Source organism: Gorilla gorilla, chromosome 10, assembly GCF_029281585.2.
Source record: "Gorilla gorilla gorilla isolate KB3781 chromosome 10, NHGRI_mGorGor1-v2.1_pri, whole genome shotgun sequence".
In the NCBI taxonomy this organism is placed as follows: domain Eukaryota; kingdom Metazoa; phylum Chordata; class Mammalia; order Primates; family Hominidae; genus Gorilla; species Gorilla gorilla.
In genome coordinates this window covers 25,991,362-26,008,889 of record NC_073234.2, presented here as the reverse complement: position 1 = coordinate 26,008,889, position 17,528 = coordinate 25,991,362, and the positions used below count along the sequence as shown (strand labels likewise).

Below are 17,528 nucleotides of genomic sequence, written 5' to 3'. Positions count from 1 at the left end.
TGTATTTGGTGTGTAGGGGAGGGGGGAGAACTAAATGAGTTTTCAGCTTTATAAATTGTTAAACATTTAGACAAACATATATGTATGTATGAATGTACATAAATATTTTTAACTCCTATTGACCACGAGTCTCACTTAAGTTTCCCAGTTCCTTTCAACCTCTTTCTGATAGATTTCCTCTTTCATTACTTTTAGTAACCATGTTCCTTGTTTCCTTTTATTCTTCCTTCTGAAGCCCCACTCTTAAAAAGTTGCACTGTTCCAGTAGTTATAATCCACTTGCAATGGAACAAGTTAGCACTGAATTTTGAGTGGAATAATTAGTTTCTGAAGGCTTGACAGGACTCCTGAGCAGTTAGGCTCTAGAGTCGGGCAGTCCAATAACTTTTTTGCAATAATGGAAACGTTCTATGTGCAGTCCAATAGGGTAGCAACTGGCCAAATGAGGCCTACTGATTACTTGAGGTGTGCCTTGTATAACTGAATTTATGGTGCTATTTAAACAATTTTTTTCTAACGTGAAAAGGATAAAACATAAAAAACTCTTGAGAACTATAAAGTGAACACCTATATGCCAACCTAGATTCTATACTTAACATCTTTTTTACTGTAATATCTCTATTATAATAAATCTTGGTTTTTCACTTAACTGGTGTAATTGGTGCCAATAAACTACTTTTTTTGTAGTGCTATTTAATTTTGATTAAATTTAGATAGCCACATGTGTCTAGTGGCTACCCTTTGGACAGTATAGCTCTAGAGCATGGCTTGGTAACCTGTTTGCCATGGAGCACTAGATGGTCCTTTTTACTCCTCAAAATGCATACCCATTGTCTTCAGGTTTGCCATGGAAAGTCAAATGATTTCAACTTCATTATGCAAGTACACTGTCATCTTCAGGTCTTTTGTATGTAAAATGTTTCTGTTCCAGTTGTAGACCTTGATGATTGTGCAGTATGAAATCGTATTGTAATTTTCTTGCATTTAGATGTCAACCTCAAACAGAAACAGGAACAGTCGTCTTTTGAACTTCCAGTAGGCCCACAGTTGTTGGTTGTTCCTCAAAACAGGTTGTGGCTCCTGTTGAATAAGATGATCCATTAAAAACTGAACAAGGTTGAGGAGAAATAGTGCTTACGTTGAAAAATCTTTAAGTCTTTGGCCCCATTCTCTAACTTCCTTACGTTTTCGTTTATTTAGCTCTATCCCCACTATCTACTAGAATTTCTCATATTTAAACCAAGATGGGAGACTAGGTCATTAGGAAAATATTACCGTCTACAATTTTCTTATACTTTGATCTGTCTTCTATTTGATTGTAAGTTGCTGATGGACAGTGATCATTAGAAACTGAATTTTGTATAGTACTAGTTTTATATGAAACTAGATTTTTATTGCACTCAGGTTATGTTCCTTTTACCTCCTTCCTTAATAAAGAGACCACTTGAAATAATCAAACTTTTTCCAAGTACTGTCCGCACCTCATCCCACCTCTTCCCCATTCATGAGATAGTGCAGAACCCTAGCACAGTCTTCTCCATATAGTAGGTGTTTTTTACGTTTGTTGAATTGGTTGCTGTCTTGCTCTGTCCTTAGATTATTTGCCTTTAGATTATTTATCTTTGGTATTTCATTGGTATCAGGCTGAGTCTATTTGTATGGATATTTTTAATGTAAATATTAATGTAACTGAGATGATTTATATATTCTATTGTTAGACTACTTCGTTTTGATTTGAAATGTGTGAACCTATGAGCATGGACTGTGCTGTAAGTTTAACCACTGACCCCTTTAATTAATAACTGGATTCCTAGCATGAATGGATAATGAAGTAGAATAGAAAATTTTAAAAATTTAATAAAGATAAACGACAAAGGTAAATGAAGGATTTGAGGGTGAGTTCAGAATCTGCCTTGGCTGACTTCCATATGATGATCAGTAAAGTTGGATAACTACCACTCAAAATCTCTGGCATCTACCTTGTCCTAATTTGAACTGTGTGATGTGGTGGAGAGAATACTAATTTAAGAATCAGAAGTCTTAATTACAGATCAGCTTAACTATTTTCCCTTAAATTGCCATCGGGAATCCTTTTTTTTGCCATTATGTCATCATAGATAACTTAGTTCCTGAGGTGGCCCTCTTGTTTGGTTTCTCAGAAATAAGAGGAAGGATGGTTACTGTTTGATCAATTACTAGAGGTTCAGTTGGGACAATGTGTTTTAAACTTAGAGCATTTGAATGTATTTTACTGTAAAGACAAGAAAGACAAAAAGGGTGATTAGGGAAACAGAAAATCTCAAGCTAGAGATTTTTTTTTTTTTTTTTTTTTTTTTTTTTGAGACAGAGTCTCCCTCTGTCACCCAGGCTGGAGTGCAGTGGCGCGATCTCGGCTCACTGCAAGCTCCGCCTCCGGGATTCATGCCATTTCCCTGCCTCAGCCTCCGGAGTAGCTGGGACTACAGGCGCCCGCCACCACGCCTGGCTAATTTTTTGTATTTTTTTAGTAGAGACGGAGTTTCACCGTGTTAGCCAGGATGGTCTCTATCTCCTGACTTTGTGCCTGCTTCGGCCTCTTTTTATCTTTTTCTTTACTATAAGAGCCAGGAAATTCAGTGTCATGCAGTGGGATAAAAGTTAGGCATTAGAACAAATGAAAAAGGAGATGGGAACTTGTCTGGGTGAGGTTAGTCCTCCCAGTGAAGTGATTCAGACCATCTTCCCTGCATGCTAGGGGTTTTTCCAGACATCCTTCATTTTAGTCCGGGGCAGGAAGAACAGTGTGCTGCTGTGAAATGATAAACCATTGAGGTTTGACAGTGTGACCCGAAGGTTTGAAGGTGTGACTAGAAGCTGTTCTAAGCTTCTAGCTAACAGTATGGTCAGAAAGGAGTGAGTAAAATGTGTGGTTTCCTAAATAAAAAGGGCTTTTGCAGGAAAGGAGCCAGAAGATAAGCAAATTAATACTTCATATATTCATATTTGTGTGTTATGTGCATGTTTTGCACAAAAGTGAATTTGGAAGACAAAGTACCAGAACATTCAAAACCCTTTATATTTCTCTTCCGTTTTATTAACTGGTTGTGATAAAGTTTAATACTTCCAACTTTGTGCCTCTTTAATCAAAAGGCCAGGTAGGGAGTTTCAGTCTCATTTGAAGTTACTGTTATCTTCTGGTGCTGACTGTGTTTTCCTTTAAAGGAGAAATTTGCCTTTTCCAGCAATTCAGAGCTTGGTAATAAAGAGAAAACAGGGGAGCAGCTAGAAAATTTGGCTTTCCCATCGTCAGTTTCATTCTGCCTCTTTTCAAAACTATGAAGAAATCTAGATTTTATAGTCAGTTCCTTTTAACTTGATCCACTTTGTTCATCAGGTGCACTTGTAGGCATCATGCCTCTTACATGTGCTGCAGTTTCAATAATGAATAAGACAGACTTGTGGACTTTATATTATGATAGAGGAGACAATATGTAAAAAGTATAAAACATTGTGCTCTGCTCTTGTCTAGTCTCCATCCTGAGAACTATTCACCTTCTCCCCAGCTATATGGATGTAAATCAAAACAGAAACATGCCTCAACATAACCAGTATCTGTCTGAATGGGGCAGTAAGATATGCAGCCACGGAATGGTTTCTCTAGAGTGATGGTGGCACTAGCACTCCAAGCCCCATGGCAGGATAGAGAACCTGGCTCAGTATAATATGTCAGGATTTCTGCACTGCAGTCCTGGTGTTTCCCCTATTAGAACCTTAGGGGAAGAAAAACAAACAAGAAAACAGTTACTTATTTTGAAGTGTAAGAAATCCTGTCTGTAGTGCTAAATTTAATTAGTCCTAGCCTATGAAGCATGTGATACTTTTATTGAACCTATGAGAAAAGTGAGGCTTGAGGATTTGGTTGACTTGTTCAAATTTTTATAGATAAGAACAATTTGAATCTTGGACTTCAAGTAACAATTTTTAACATTTTATGAGAGCCCACCATATATATGCCAGGTTGTAGTTAGGCCCTTTGAGATGGATCTTATCTCATTTAACCCTCATAGCAACCTTGGGTGGCAAAAAATATCACTATTTTACTATGGTGAATACAAGACTTAGAGAAATGAAGTAACTTGCCTGAAGTCACACATGGGAGCTAGGGGCTAGCATTTCAAGCCAGATTTGCCTGGTTCCAGGATTCATGCTTTGTGGCAAGAGCCTTGTTGGAAGCCCAGGTCCTTCTGAATTCACGGTCCATTGTGCTCTGTCTTCAGTCAGGCCTGATTTTAAACAGGAATGAAGAATTAGCAATAATGTTTCCTTATGCAAGTCAATGAACTTCTTCACTTTAGTTTCCTCATTTGTAAAATGGGGACAAAAATAAATACTTGTCAATGTTGGGAGGTTTTAATATGGTTATATGCACAAGAGGTACTCCAATACGTGACAGTATCTCTGTCACCTTTTCAACATCCGCTATTACTACACCCCAGCCCCTGCCCCCATCACCCACTTCCTATCTTCTCTCACAGAACTAACTTCCTTTATTTATTATTTTGGCATTGAGATAAAGGGATACGGACCATCTTTACTCTGATTTGGGATTGACAAAGCCAATCCAGGATGGAGGGAAAGAAGAAAATGCCCAGCAGCAAGTATTCCTGAAGCGTCCAAACTCCATGCATGAAACTTTGCGTACATTATTGAGTAAAATTAGCCTCTGGGAGATATTTCATCTGATGGCCTGCACATGATGATGTGGCCGACTTCAGGGACTACATGTCTCTGTATCAGCAATTTTGCCTGCTGTTCTGTGCCTCTCTATCCCACACTCCTTATTAACCACTATCACCTGATTTGAACAATTTAAATTGGTTTCCTAGAACTGTAATCAGAAGATTGAAAAAGACTGAATCCAATAAAAGTGGAAGTCAATGAGAGATCTGAGTACATTCTGGCAGGGTCTGCCTCATGGTAGTGTGACAAAAATGAATTTTTTCAAGTCTTCAATATAGGTGAAAATGTGAGGTCTTGCTGGGAGGTTTTAGGGATAGATTTATGAAGTGAGATTTCATGGGAAAACTCAAGTAGAGAAATAATTTGCCAGTATCTTTTTCTTAAAAAATCAAATGTGCACGTTTTCACACACAACTGATGGAACATCAAAGGGAACATCTCTTCTGGAGGGCATTTGGTGATATAAGAGTTCTTTAAATACATATACCCTTTGACATATAATTTTATGCTTAAAAAGTTTCCCTAAAAAAATACTCAAAAGTACAGACCAAATATATTTTACAATAGCAAAAAATTGAAAACAATTTAAGTATCCAACAGTAGGGGATTGCCTAAATAAATGATGGTTTATCCCTGTGAGTAATATTTTTAAAATAACATTTCAGATGAATTTCTTCGAAATAATGGAATACATATTATTTATTAGAAAATAATAAATCAAAAATCCTGTGTGGGGAATGATACCAACCTTGATAGTAAGCACAACATACAGAGAAAAAAAAACTGGAAGAATATATGCCACAATTTTATAGTGGAATTACGGATCTTTTAAAGTAATTTAAAAAATACATTTACTTGAAATAAACAGATAGAAAAAGGAACTTTTAAAAAATAATGACATATAGGAGAACATTTCCAACAGAGAGACTGTTATTTAAACTAAGAGTTAAGTAGTTCAATCATTACACTTCTTTTATATGTCTATATTTTTATACGTAGACATTTTAGTAATGTCTTTTACCAGCAGTTTCTCTAAAGTATGTTAGTTTTTTGTTAATGATATTAGTTTTATTTTCTCCAAAGATGTATACAAAATTTTATCTTTTCAGCCCTCAAATATTGATTTTGAACATTATTTTGCAAAGAGTACTAAGTGGTTGGTTAGTTGAGATAGAGGAATATGCAGTTTTTGACCATCTTTCCTTTCCCGTCAGTACCAGCTTTCATGATACAATTTCCTCTTATCACTTTGGTCAAGAGGTGGGGCAGAAAATTTTGAGTTACAGTATCATTCGAAGACAATTTATTTCTGCCTTTCATGTTATAGCCCCTAAGGGATCCAGGACCCGAAAGGCCAGCTTCTCCCTCATTTTGAAATCAGTTTTCTCCACCTGCACCACTGCATAGCACAGATACAGGTAATATCCGCTTTTATTTTCTCAGATCTTTCTACCAGATTATCCTTAGTCTTACTAATTCTAGAAATATGGCATTTAATTACAAATGACTTAGCATTATAACAGAAATGATAGGAAAGCATTCGCTACTGATTGTATTAGTGCTGCACTACTTTGAAGGAAATTGTAGTCCAGTATTAACAAAAAGTTATTTTCTCTTTCTCAATATGCTGTGATTTTTGCTTTGTGTTATCAAAATAAAGAATAGAGATTTGAGGGGTTAATTACTTTTTACTTAAGTCTAATGATTTACATATTTTATCCATCTTGAATGACTCTATAATAGAAAATACTTCTTTTTGTTAGGAAATTAGGGAAAATGTGACTAGGTTAGAAAATTTTGTAAATTAAAAAAATTAGAAAAGAATATGGTTACATGTGCAATTTGTTTTTTCATATTTCTCATTTCTTGGATATCATCTTTTTATATTGACTAACATAAGAAGTAAATTTTAGGTATTTACTATTTAATTATTCTTTTCTATATTGACATTCATTAATCGATGGAATCTTTTATGGACATTAATGACTGCCTGTTGACAACTTTTATTTTCACATAGGCTTCTCTGGCAATATACTGGAAGATTATTTCTAAAATTTTAATGTACATGGAATCATTTGAGATTTAAAATACATTTATCTGGGCTCCAGCTGAAGTGATTTTTATTTAGTACATCTTGCAAAAGGCACTGAGTCTGGCATGTTAACCAATTTGCAATATTAACCCTCAAATAATTCTTTTGTAGAAGGTATATGCGATACATTTTGGAAAGCACTCTGATGGAGTCAAGTATAGTTGAAAAGAATGCAAGAACTTTGTTATATTTACATGTGTATTAGAATACATGTAAGTTTTTAAAAGCCAGGATATTTTTATTTTTCCAGAATTTAGATTTTTTGTTTGTTGAACTCATAAAGTGTTTCAGTGATTTACAGTGGTATCAATTTTACCTAACATTTGTATATGTATGTTGAATATTTTGAGCAAAATTGGCTGGGTGAATAGAACAATAATCTATTGGTAGATTTTTTTCTCATCATTTCTGTATTTTCTCATTATCATGGCTGTGATCACTAGAAGTATAAATGACTTTAACAAAAGTATTGAAAGATTTTTCATTTCTTCTATAAATGAGGCTCACTCTAAATGCTTTAGGCACTTAGTTAATAAACACACACCAACAGACACACAGACAGACACACATACATCTCTCAGCATCAAATCCTGGTGTGTTCTTATTGGCTGACATTTTAATTTTTCTTTCAACAGAAACCATCCTATTTCAGGATTTGAATGCAAAACTTACCTTCTTACTCTAAAGATGAATGATCAGGGAGAGATTTATTCAACCCTGAGATTTTTGCAGTCTCCTTCAGAGTCACAGAATAGATTAAGGCCTGATGATACTCAAAGGCCTGGGAAAACTGATGACAAAGGTATGCGTTTTAAGCATTTACATTCACCTGTTTCTTATGGATTGTCAAACTTTTGACATTTGAAAAAAGATTCCTATCTGTACTTCTTGTTCTTGGCTGGTGATAAGAAACTATAATGGGGTAGAGTAGTAGAAGTATTTTTGTTTTAAGTTGTGAGAATGGAGAAATGAGTGAATTCTTTTAAATTTGAGAAACTAGTAGAATGTTTTTATTTAAATGTGGTCAAGAAGAATTTGTGAGGCCTTGATAACAAAGGACAGACTAGATCTGAAGAAAACATGACATTTCCTAGAGAAATAAAAGTATGAGAGGAAGTGTAAGAAATGAAAAATCAATGTTAAAAACAACATTTTTATGCAGATAGCAGATATTTTATGTGCCTTAAGTATTTACCAAATCTTAATGGCAATGATGCAGTAACAATGTTTGAATCAAAAGGGGCATTCTAATTTTTCTATGCTCTCTCTCTCTCCCTTCAAATGTGGTCATTGTTAAACTATGCATTGAGAATAACTTTTGCTGCTTTAATATAGAGATAATCAGAGATACAACTTTCAGACACTGAGGATCTCAAAAGCTAAAGGATAAATATAGCATTGTTTAGAGAAAAATAGAATTGATGAAAAAGAAAGAAAAGTTGATTTCTAGAAACTCCCTCGAAGATGGACCCATCCACATTTGCAGCTTCAGAATATCCACTATTGACTACTAATTTCTTAGCATTATTGAGTGCTTTTTCCTTTCTCTTCATGATTAGTTGTGATCACAGGAAGGAGCACACACGTTAGCTTAGATTTTGCTACATGTTTTGTGTCTACTGCTATTGGTGCTTTTATGTGGGATGGACTTTTTAAATCCTATAGAACTATTCCTGTGTGTGGGATTTCTACAATGCATGCATGTAATTTCCAGATTACAAATTTAAATATACTTGTGTGATATATTTTTGTCAAAGTTTTAGAGGATATTGTCTCTTTGTTTCAAATGGTTTCTCAGGTCAAGGTTAGTAGTGAGCCGAGCTCTTCCCCTGGTGATTATTTTCCTTATTTTTGTATTTAAAGAATTTTCAGTGCCCTGGCGCCTCATTGCAGTGACTCTTGGGATCCTCTGTTTACTTCTTCTGATGATAGTCACAGTGTTGGTGACAAATAGTGAGTAATAAAATACAGCTTTCTCGTTCGAGTAGCAGCAGTAACCACTGATTGTGCAGATATTAACCATGCTCTGTCCATTGTTCCCCGTCTGTAATCAGAGAATGTCCCAGGTGGCTCTGGCCTTTGTTGGTAATTTTTTTCTGGGCATATGACAGTGTCATTTTTAATTTACTTAACCTTGACTCTGAATCTGTGATGAGCTGTCTCACTGTGTATAATACATGGTAATATTCCTTCTCATAGAGGATTTAGTAATACATGTATTCTGCCATTTGGGTTTGATTATTGTGAATCTGAGATAAACATTCTTTGAGAGACAGCTGTTCAAAAGAAATTATGGCTTTCTCTTGACATTTCTCAAAGTATGTAATGACGAAATGGTTTAGTAAAAGAAAGAATCTACACATGCTGTTATATAATATTAAATTCAAGCATTACCTTTTGTTTGAATTCCTCATATCTTTTGAAAAAAATCACTGATATTTTATATTCAGATAAAATTACATATCTGGATCTTACTCTCTTTTCTGCTGCGGATATTCTATCTGCCCCAATAATAATTGTGCTGTCACTTCATGTTTCTTAGTTCAGATTTTCATATGCAGAAGATATGTGGTTAAATGTTGGCAAACTGACTTTTACTTTAGTGCTTATTTGTAAACGATGAGTTATTAAAAATAAACTAAACTGAGAAGTAAGGTGTCACCTTCATAATTTTATTCAGATATGTTATTTATCCTACACTTAAGTTGCTAATGGTGAGAAATTTATGTTTCCCTTTTTATGATCAGTTCGTTGAGGTGTTACTTTCCAAATGTCAAATTACTAATCAAAGTAATGACTAATTAAAGTAATGATTAATGGTTGTCAGAGTGAAATTTTTTCTTTTGTCTTAAATTTCAATATTTATTATGAGTACTTATTTGTATTATATCTATGCCATTAATTTTAGTCTTTCAGTGTATTCAAGAAAAACATCAACAGCAGGAAATTCTAAGAAACTGTAGTGAAAAGTACATCATGCAAAATGACAACTACTTAAAAGAGCAGATTTTGACAAATAAGACTTTAAAATATGACGTTCTCAAAAATGACAGCTTTCAGCAGAAAAAGGAACTGGATTCACACCTTATACAAAAGAACAGATGTCATAGAGAAAATGAGATCGTTTTTAAAGTTTTGCAAAATACAGGTACGAAGGGAATCTTGAATGAAAGATTGCATGATTTTGCATTATTTCTTCCCCTCCATAATCCTTGAAGCCTAATAAATAGGCTTATGATAGTATTATCGACCTCTGAGGTCTACTGGGCAACTTTTAATCTGTGCCTCTTAGATGTAGTGTGGGTATCTTGGAGGTTTCGCTTGTTTCAAATATGGGATTGGGACCCCAGGATCCATGTTTGGATTAGTAAAAGCTTACAGTTCCCAAAATTCATTGGCACATCTTACATTATTAATGCTCCCAAAAGGTGAACTAGTATGTAAACTCCCCTGAAAATTCTGATCATTTTGGTCCTGTGAGCAAATTAAAGACTTCCACTTTTTGCTGACATAGAATATGGAGGTTTTCAGTAAAAATATATTTGTGCTAAAATGGGCACAAGGGCTTTTATTTGGATGCTGTTATAAAGATAATTGTGTGTGTCATGCACATGTGTGTGTTTCCATTCTGCCTTGATTTCACATATTTGGTCTATTTGTGACCAGTATGTACTCCCTGCAGCACATCTGCAAGATTTGCCATAGTGTTAATGTTTGTGCGACTCTGTGCGATGATACCATTGAAAGCACTTAAGATATAAAAATATTAAATCTCATACAGTAAACTCTATTATCTTGCATAATGATGGAATTAATTGACCTGGTTAATCAACAACTACTAAATACTTGTTTAGGATTTAGAGTTTACAAAGAATTTTTGTATATTTAATCTCATTTAGGTATGGTAATTAGTAGAAATTTACCATCTCTATTTTTAAAGGCTGAGTAGTATTTTAAAAGTTTAATATAGTATAAAATACAGGAGGAAAAGAAAAAGTTTTAAACTTTTTCTTTTATTTAGAAAACATTCTAGAATCTTTTTTAAAAACAATTCAATTTTATTATTTTTAGACAATTTTATTGAGGTATTATTGATATACAAAAATGCATATTTTTAATGTTTTCAATTTGACGAATTTGGACAGAAACGAAACCATTACCACAATCAGAGTAATAGATATATCCATCATCTCCAAAAGTTTCCTCATGTCCTTTCATTTATTTATGTATTTGCGGTAACAACACGAGATCTACCCTCTTAATAAGTTTTTAAGTGTACAATACAGTATCGTTAACTGTTGGCACTATGCTGTACAGCAGATCTCTAGAACCTAGTTATCTTGCATGACTGAAACTTTATACCATTGAACTTCCCTCCAACCCTGGGCAACCACCATTCTATGCTTCTGTGAGTTTAATTATTTTAGATCCCTCATATAATTGGAATAATAAAGTATTTGTTCTTCTGTGACTGGCTTATTTCACTGAGCATTATGTCCTCAAGGTTCATCCATGTTGTCATATATAGCAGGATTTACTTCTTTTGGAAGCCGAATAATATTCCGTTCTGTGTATATAACATATTTTCTTTAGCCATTCGTCCATCAGTGGACATTTAGGTTGTTTCCATAGCTTGGCTATTGTGAATAATGCTGCATTGGACACGGGAGTGAAGGTATCTCTTGTATTCCAGAATCTTGATGAACCTTGTATTATAATTATTGATTGCTATTGGGATTTTATTTAGTTATGGTGGGCTGATAAACATATTGCTCTGGTTAACAGAATACCAGATGACAAGAAGTTTGATGATTCACCTTATATATTGTAGGCAAATTCTCTGAAGACCACTGGTCCTGTTGTGGAGTAAACTGTTATTATTTTACCATGCAGAAGAAAGACTGGAAGGGATGTAAACAGACTTGTCAACATTGTAGATCATCCCTTTTGAAGATAGATGACAAAGATGAACTGGTATTTTACATTCACTTTTATTCTCTTGGACGCTGTTTCTCAATGTTGGACCTAAGATATTAAAGACAGGCTGGAGTCCAGAATGAGAGACTTCAACTATTCTTTGTGTGTGTCTGTCGTGTGAGCAAAAATGATATAGTTAAGAGGCTCCCAGGAAACAATGCCTGCTAATGGTCATATAATTCTACTACTTACTAAATATTCAATACGTTATCTATTATGATGACCATTATTATTAAGGATGCTGTTTGGGTCTTTGCAAATCATCTCCCTGTCAGTGGTTATACTGCAGACTCCTTAGAAAGGGAGATGGATGACCTCTAGTATTTATTTAACCTCTCTGAGCCTGTCTTCAAAAATGGAGATAATAACGAGGAACATAAAAGTGATAACAGCTTTACAAATTAGCCTCAATAGTGATTTTCATTGCATTCATAGGTAACATTCACTTAACATTCTTTTTTTTTTTTGAGATCTTTTTCTTTTTTTTAACATTCTTATATATTATCTCAAGATGTGTATCTTTAAAACAGAATTGTAAAAAGAGAAAATATAGTGATATAGTATAACAATACGGAATAATAGTGATAACAGTATTGAATATAACAATATTGAATTTTAAAACAATTATGTTTAAAATGTTTAAAAACTGTTACTAATAAAAGTTATCCAAATACTCAAAATATGTTTTTATAGAGATATGTTTGCAAAGATTAGCCTGAAACTTTTATTTATTGTTTAGGAAAACAACACAAAATGTATATGCAAATCTAATGAATGTTTAAAAAATCATAGTATAAAAGAATTCATGATATCAAGTTATGAAATAATTTCATATGATACAGTAAAACAGTTACATTTAAACCTATATTTAAAAATATATTTAGTCACTTAATCAGACATTATGTAATATGTCACTTTGATATATTACATTTTAGACATAGTAAATACTTCCAAATACTTCACCCATTCCAAGTATGGAACTATAGCAAGGCTTCCTCTTATGGGGCTTAAGATTTTACTGCGCCCCTATCATACACACACCTTTTTATTTTAATAGATTTGTTTTGAGGATTCCTTTTTTCACTTAAGATTAAGTGATGATCAATTTTCTACATCCTAAATCTTCTTCTGGAGCGTGATTTTGGATAGTTTCATAAAGCATTATAAAATATTTAACAACTTTCCTATTGGTAGATATTTGGATATTAAACTTTTCCATGTTTTAAATAGTCAGTGATACTGACAGCCATTTTTTAACATAAATGAATACTATATTAATACGAGGGGAAAATTACTTTGGGAAATGGAAAGGCAGGGATCTAGGGAAGAGAGGTTTTTCTAGGGAAAAGGGATGAAGGATGATGTGGAGAGTAGCAGAGTACTGGCCATAGAAACAGTCGGCCCCTTGACCTGTCCTTGTTCTCACTCATCGAACAGATGGGAATTTAGTCACCTAATATATTTTGTTCTATTATAGGCCTTCATTCAATCTCAGATTTATGAAAATAATTACTGGATTGGATTATCATATGATGAAAGGGAAAGTAAGTGGAAATGGATTGATAATGGCACATCTCCTGGAATGTAAGTGTCTGGAAAGCATTCAAACTGTAACATTGGTGGGGGAGGGGGTGGTGTGAAATGATTGTGTCTAAAGAATCTTTTCTCATTTCACACAGTTTAACTCATTTTTAAGCAGGAGTCTTTAGTAACAATTAGAACAATGGGTAAGAGTGTTTTAGGAAGTATAGGTAGAAAAGGAAGAGATGACATAAAGAGTTAATAATAATTTTTAAAGTATCATGCTAAACACATGCTCAGAAATATGTATTATGAGGTACATAAAATGAAACAAAATCATAAAGGAAGGTGGGTGGTATGAAGTGATTGGACCATCCTAAGTCAGCCATAATGATCCCTCCCACAGCCACAAATGAGTATTCTGAGTATCCAAAAAATTTATTTTGAGTTACTTTATGTAATTAGTTTATACATACATAGCATATAAAACATGTATTTTATATATACATACACACACACACACCTTCACTATAGACCTTCTATTTTGAAGTACATTATTAGTAAACTCTTGGGTTTACATTTAGTTCTGGTTAAACTATTCATTGACTTTTAAAAAATCTTAATTATTATAATTTTAAGTGTGGGTTCTGCAAGTATTGTAGTTCTGGGCTGCAAACCTGCAAAAGATGTCACGCAGAGGGAATTACCTTGATGTAATCATATCCTTCAAGCACACTCCCAGGCAAACTATTCCAGAGGTCACAGAACAGAAAGGCTCACAGGCCAAATTAAGATGATCAAATCACAGTTGGTTAAACCAATGTAAAACCCATAGCACAGTTCAAAGGGAAAGAGATAGGATAAGTTGTTGCACTTGGGATAAGGTGCAGGGTGAAGGGATCACCCTGAATCTTGGGTTATGCATAACCCTGAATCTTGGGTTATGCAGTCTTCATACGACCTGACTCTCTCTGCTGCATAAATCCTCTCCTGATGATGATATGGGGCCATCTTGTTGTGTGAGTAAGGGGTCCCAACAGACACAAAGTTTTTGTGGCCAGCACACACATGTTTGTCTACAGGGAAGATTCTCTCTTACAGGAATGTGTAAGCCTGGCCACAGCTGTAAGTTTCCAGTTACCCTGATGAGCAGCTGTGGATTTAATTTGTGTTTCTTGGGCAGAGGCCAGAATGGGTATCACCAGTGGGTGGTGAATTTAAGACCTCAAGAATGTTGAGTTTGTATGAGCCTCGTGTTTATTTTGTGTATGTTTAGTGTCTATTTGGTCCCTTCTTTTTTTGTCTATGTTCGATGCTCACATACTTTACTTACTGTATCTATATCTAACGTCTCATATGTTACTAATTTTACCTGTTCACACCTAACACATCTTGTGAGTTCTACCTACGCCTCACAAACTATGTGGTTTCATTTATCTTCCTTACCTGTTTCTTTATTTTCCTGTAGCAGATTTGAACTTTCTTAAATAATACAGCAAATGCAAACATATGACGGATGCTTTTTTGATTTTGAGTTCTTAAGTGGGGGCTTTTCTGCTTAGATCCAAGGTTCAAGACAATTCTAGGTGGTTTATACTGAATGTATATCCCTTTGGGTTCTCAGTCCTATGTAGCTTATCTTCTACTTAGAATCTCCATCTTGAGTGGAATTCATTTCAGCCTACTACATCCATTAAGGGAAAAACGATCTTCAGTGCTTCACTTGCCCTTCTGCAGTCCCACCTTTACTTAATATTCAGCCTGAGTATGAATCTGCTTCTTAACAGTTTATGAAGTTAGTCAAGAAGGCTTAACATATTTTTTATTCAGTATTTTAAATTGTTTTTAATAGGAAGGTAGTTCTGGCACTTAACCATTTTGCTAAAATAGAAGTCATGCTTTAGATATTTTTCAAAGAATTGTCATTAGCTAATAACTCTTAGCTATAGGGTGGGGGAGGAAAGGAGAGAAAACACGATCGAACAATCTCATCTCTGACTATATTCCAATTCTTCCCTTTTCTTCTTACAATATATATACATGAGCCCTGGTTATCTATGTTACAGATATTCAATTCCTCTCTCTCTCTCTTTTTTTAATTGTTTTAGAGGCAGGATTTCACTTTGTCACCAGGCTGGAGTGCAGTGGCATGATCTCAGCTCACTGTAGCCCCAACCTCCCGGGCTCAAGTGATCCTCCTGCCTCAGTCTCCTGAGTAGCTGGGACTACAGGCGTGTGCCACCACATCCTGATAATCTGGTAATTTTTGTATTTTTTGGTAGAGATAGGATCTCACTATGTTGCCCAGGCTAGTCTTGAACTCCTGGGCTCCAGTGATCAGCCCTCTTCAGCCTTCCAAAGTGCTGGGGCTACAGGTGTGAGCCACTGTACCTGGCCACCGTCTTTTTTTTTTAATCTCTCACTTTTATTGAAAAAAAATTAGCACAAGAAAGCAATATATCATAATTTCATTGCAATATTGCAAGGTACTTTTGCCTTCTGACCAAAAATTGTCAGTGTGGAATAAAATGGGAGATTGTGGGTGTGATTAAGAGGTCATGATTCTATTTAATGGACTAAGAGCAAAAGAAAATATTTTAGTGATGAAGTTATGATAAGCATTTCCATATTCTAGACATTTAGGCAGCAGAATTTTTTAAAATCATGGTTTATGTAATTGTAAGCTTTGGAATTAAACAGTTGACTACATATGTTTTCTGTTCTACAGTAATTCTACAATAATGCGTTTTTCTTCTGGGAGAGGAGAATGTGCATTTTTAACCTCAACAAGAATGGCAACTATTGATTGCATTCAAACGTACAATTGTATCTGTGAGAAGAGAATGGACTCTGTTTTCTCTGATTCAGTGTGCGCCAAGAAGAAAAGGTGAAAATGGAATGTTTTCTTTTTTTGTTTCCCATAATAATTTCTGATTATAAATCATTGCTTTTAACTGCAGGACTTAGTTAATTCTTCAAAAGATAAAGATGAACAGGAAGAAAAAGAAAATTATTTTGGACTATGACTTTAAAGATCAGATGCTATCTTTCTTCCTGGAGAAGAGGAGATTTTCTCTTTTGAGAGTGGTTGTTCCTTCCTTTAATGTCCCTGAGGAATTATTCATTCTTTCTAATTCTCAGAACTACCTATACAACCAGTTAGAGAACTCTGATATTATATCCTGGGTCTTTTTTCTTATCAATAGGATAAATCATTCCAGCATCTTCTGGTTTTGAAAGCAGTTGTGAACTAGAATGTAGTTATTTTTTTCTTCCCATCTAGAAGTTACCTCATCTTTTAAAACATTTGTTTTGCTATAAAATATAACTTCAAACTTACTGAAAGTTGCAAGCATAGTACAAGGACCTTTTATATAACCTTTACTCATACTTACTAGTTGTTTATATTTTGCTCTGCTTTATATTTCTCTCTCTCTTTCTATCTTCCACTTAATAATAAACTGAGGACTTCATGTCCCTTTGTCTAAATATTTTCCAAGATCAAGGGCTTTGTTTTATATAATCACAGTGCAATTATCAAACTCAGGAAATTTAGCATTAGTACAGTACTATGATCTAATCTGTAATCCATGTTCAAATTTTGTCAATTGTCCCAATAATGCCATTTATATGTATTTCTTAAAAATCCATGTTCAGGATAATTCAATGCATTTGATTGTAATGTCTCTTTAGTCTCCTTTAATCCGAAACAGTTCTTTAGGCTTTTTCTTGACCTTGACATTTTAAAAATTAACTTTATTGAGTTATACTTTTCATGCAATAAAATGCACTCACTTTAAGTCATGAGGAATATGGGTTTTAACATATATATATACACACACACACACATATATACATATCTTACACAGTATGAAATCAAGATATAGAATATTTTCATCATCTCTAAAAGTTCCTTTCTGCCCTTCGCCACCCACTTTGCCCCAGGCAACCAGTGATATGCTTTCTATCTGCAAATTAGTTTACCCTAGTCTAGAATTTAATGCATCATGTACTCTTCTGTATCTGGCTTATTTTTATGCAGCATGTTTTTGAATTATATCTATGGTTTTGTGTATCAGCATTTCATTCTTTTTCCTACTAGGTAGTATTCTATTGTACAGATATACCACAATTTATTTCTTCATTCACCTGTGGACATTTGATGTGTTTCCAGTTTTTGGCTGTTGTGAATAAAGGTGCCATGAACATTTGTGTGCAA

At 34.4% G+C, this 17,528-nt stretch overlaps 2 protein-coding genes across 2 annotated transcripts in view; both read left to right on the top strand.

The window, feature by feature from the left end:
* MAGOHB (mago homolog B, exon junction complex subunit) overlaps nucleotides 1–1,881 on the top strand; it is a 15,001-nt gene extending 13,120 nt beyond the window's left edge. The window contains exon 9 of the mRNA XM_055358668.2: nucleotides 1,719–1,881. The gene's annotated coding sequence lies outside the window, so the exon portion shown is untranslated. The remainder of the gene's footprint in view (nucleotides 1–1,718) is intronic.
* Nucleotides 1,719–17,528, top strand: LOC101129370 (killer cell lectin-like receptor 2). Its single transcript, XM_004052714.4, has 8 exons — nucleotides 1,719–1,769; nucleotides 6,047–6,137; nucleotides 7,447–7,613; nucleotides 8,675–8,764; nucleotides 9,720–9,959; nucleotides 11,643–11,785; nucleotides 13,266–13,372; nucleotides 16,038–17,528. Exons 3-8 carry the CDS (start codon nucleotides 7,499–7,501, stop codon nucleotides 16,198–16,200), a joined length of 858 nt encoding a protein of 285 aa, XP_004052762.1. The 5' UTR covers nucleotides 1,719–1,769; nucleotides 6,047–6,137; nucleotides 7,447–7,498; the 3' UTR covers nucleotides 16,201–17,528.

Bases quoted from the DNA above. Each gene is read 5' to 3' on its own strand.
- LOC101129370 (XM_004052714.4), top strand. From the start codon at position 7,499: ATGAATGATCAGGGAGAGATTTATTCAACCCTGAGATTTTTGCAGTCT. The intron at 9,960-11,642 runs GTACGAAGGGAA...TATATATTGTAG, and splicing joins TAAAGTTTTGCAAAATACAG to GCAAATTCTCTGAAGACCAC. The intron at 13,373-16,037 runs GTAAGTGTCTGG...TCTGTTCTACAG, and splicing joins AATGGCACATCTCCTGGAAT to TAATTCTACAATAATGCGTT.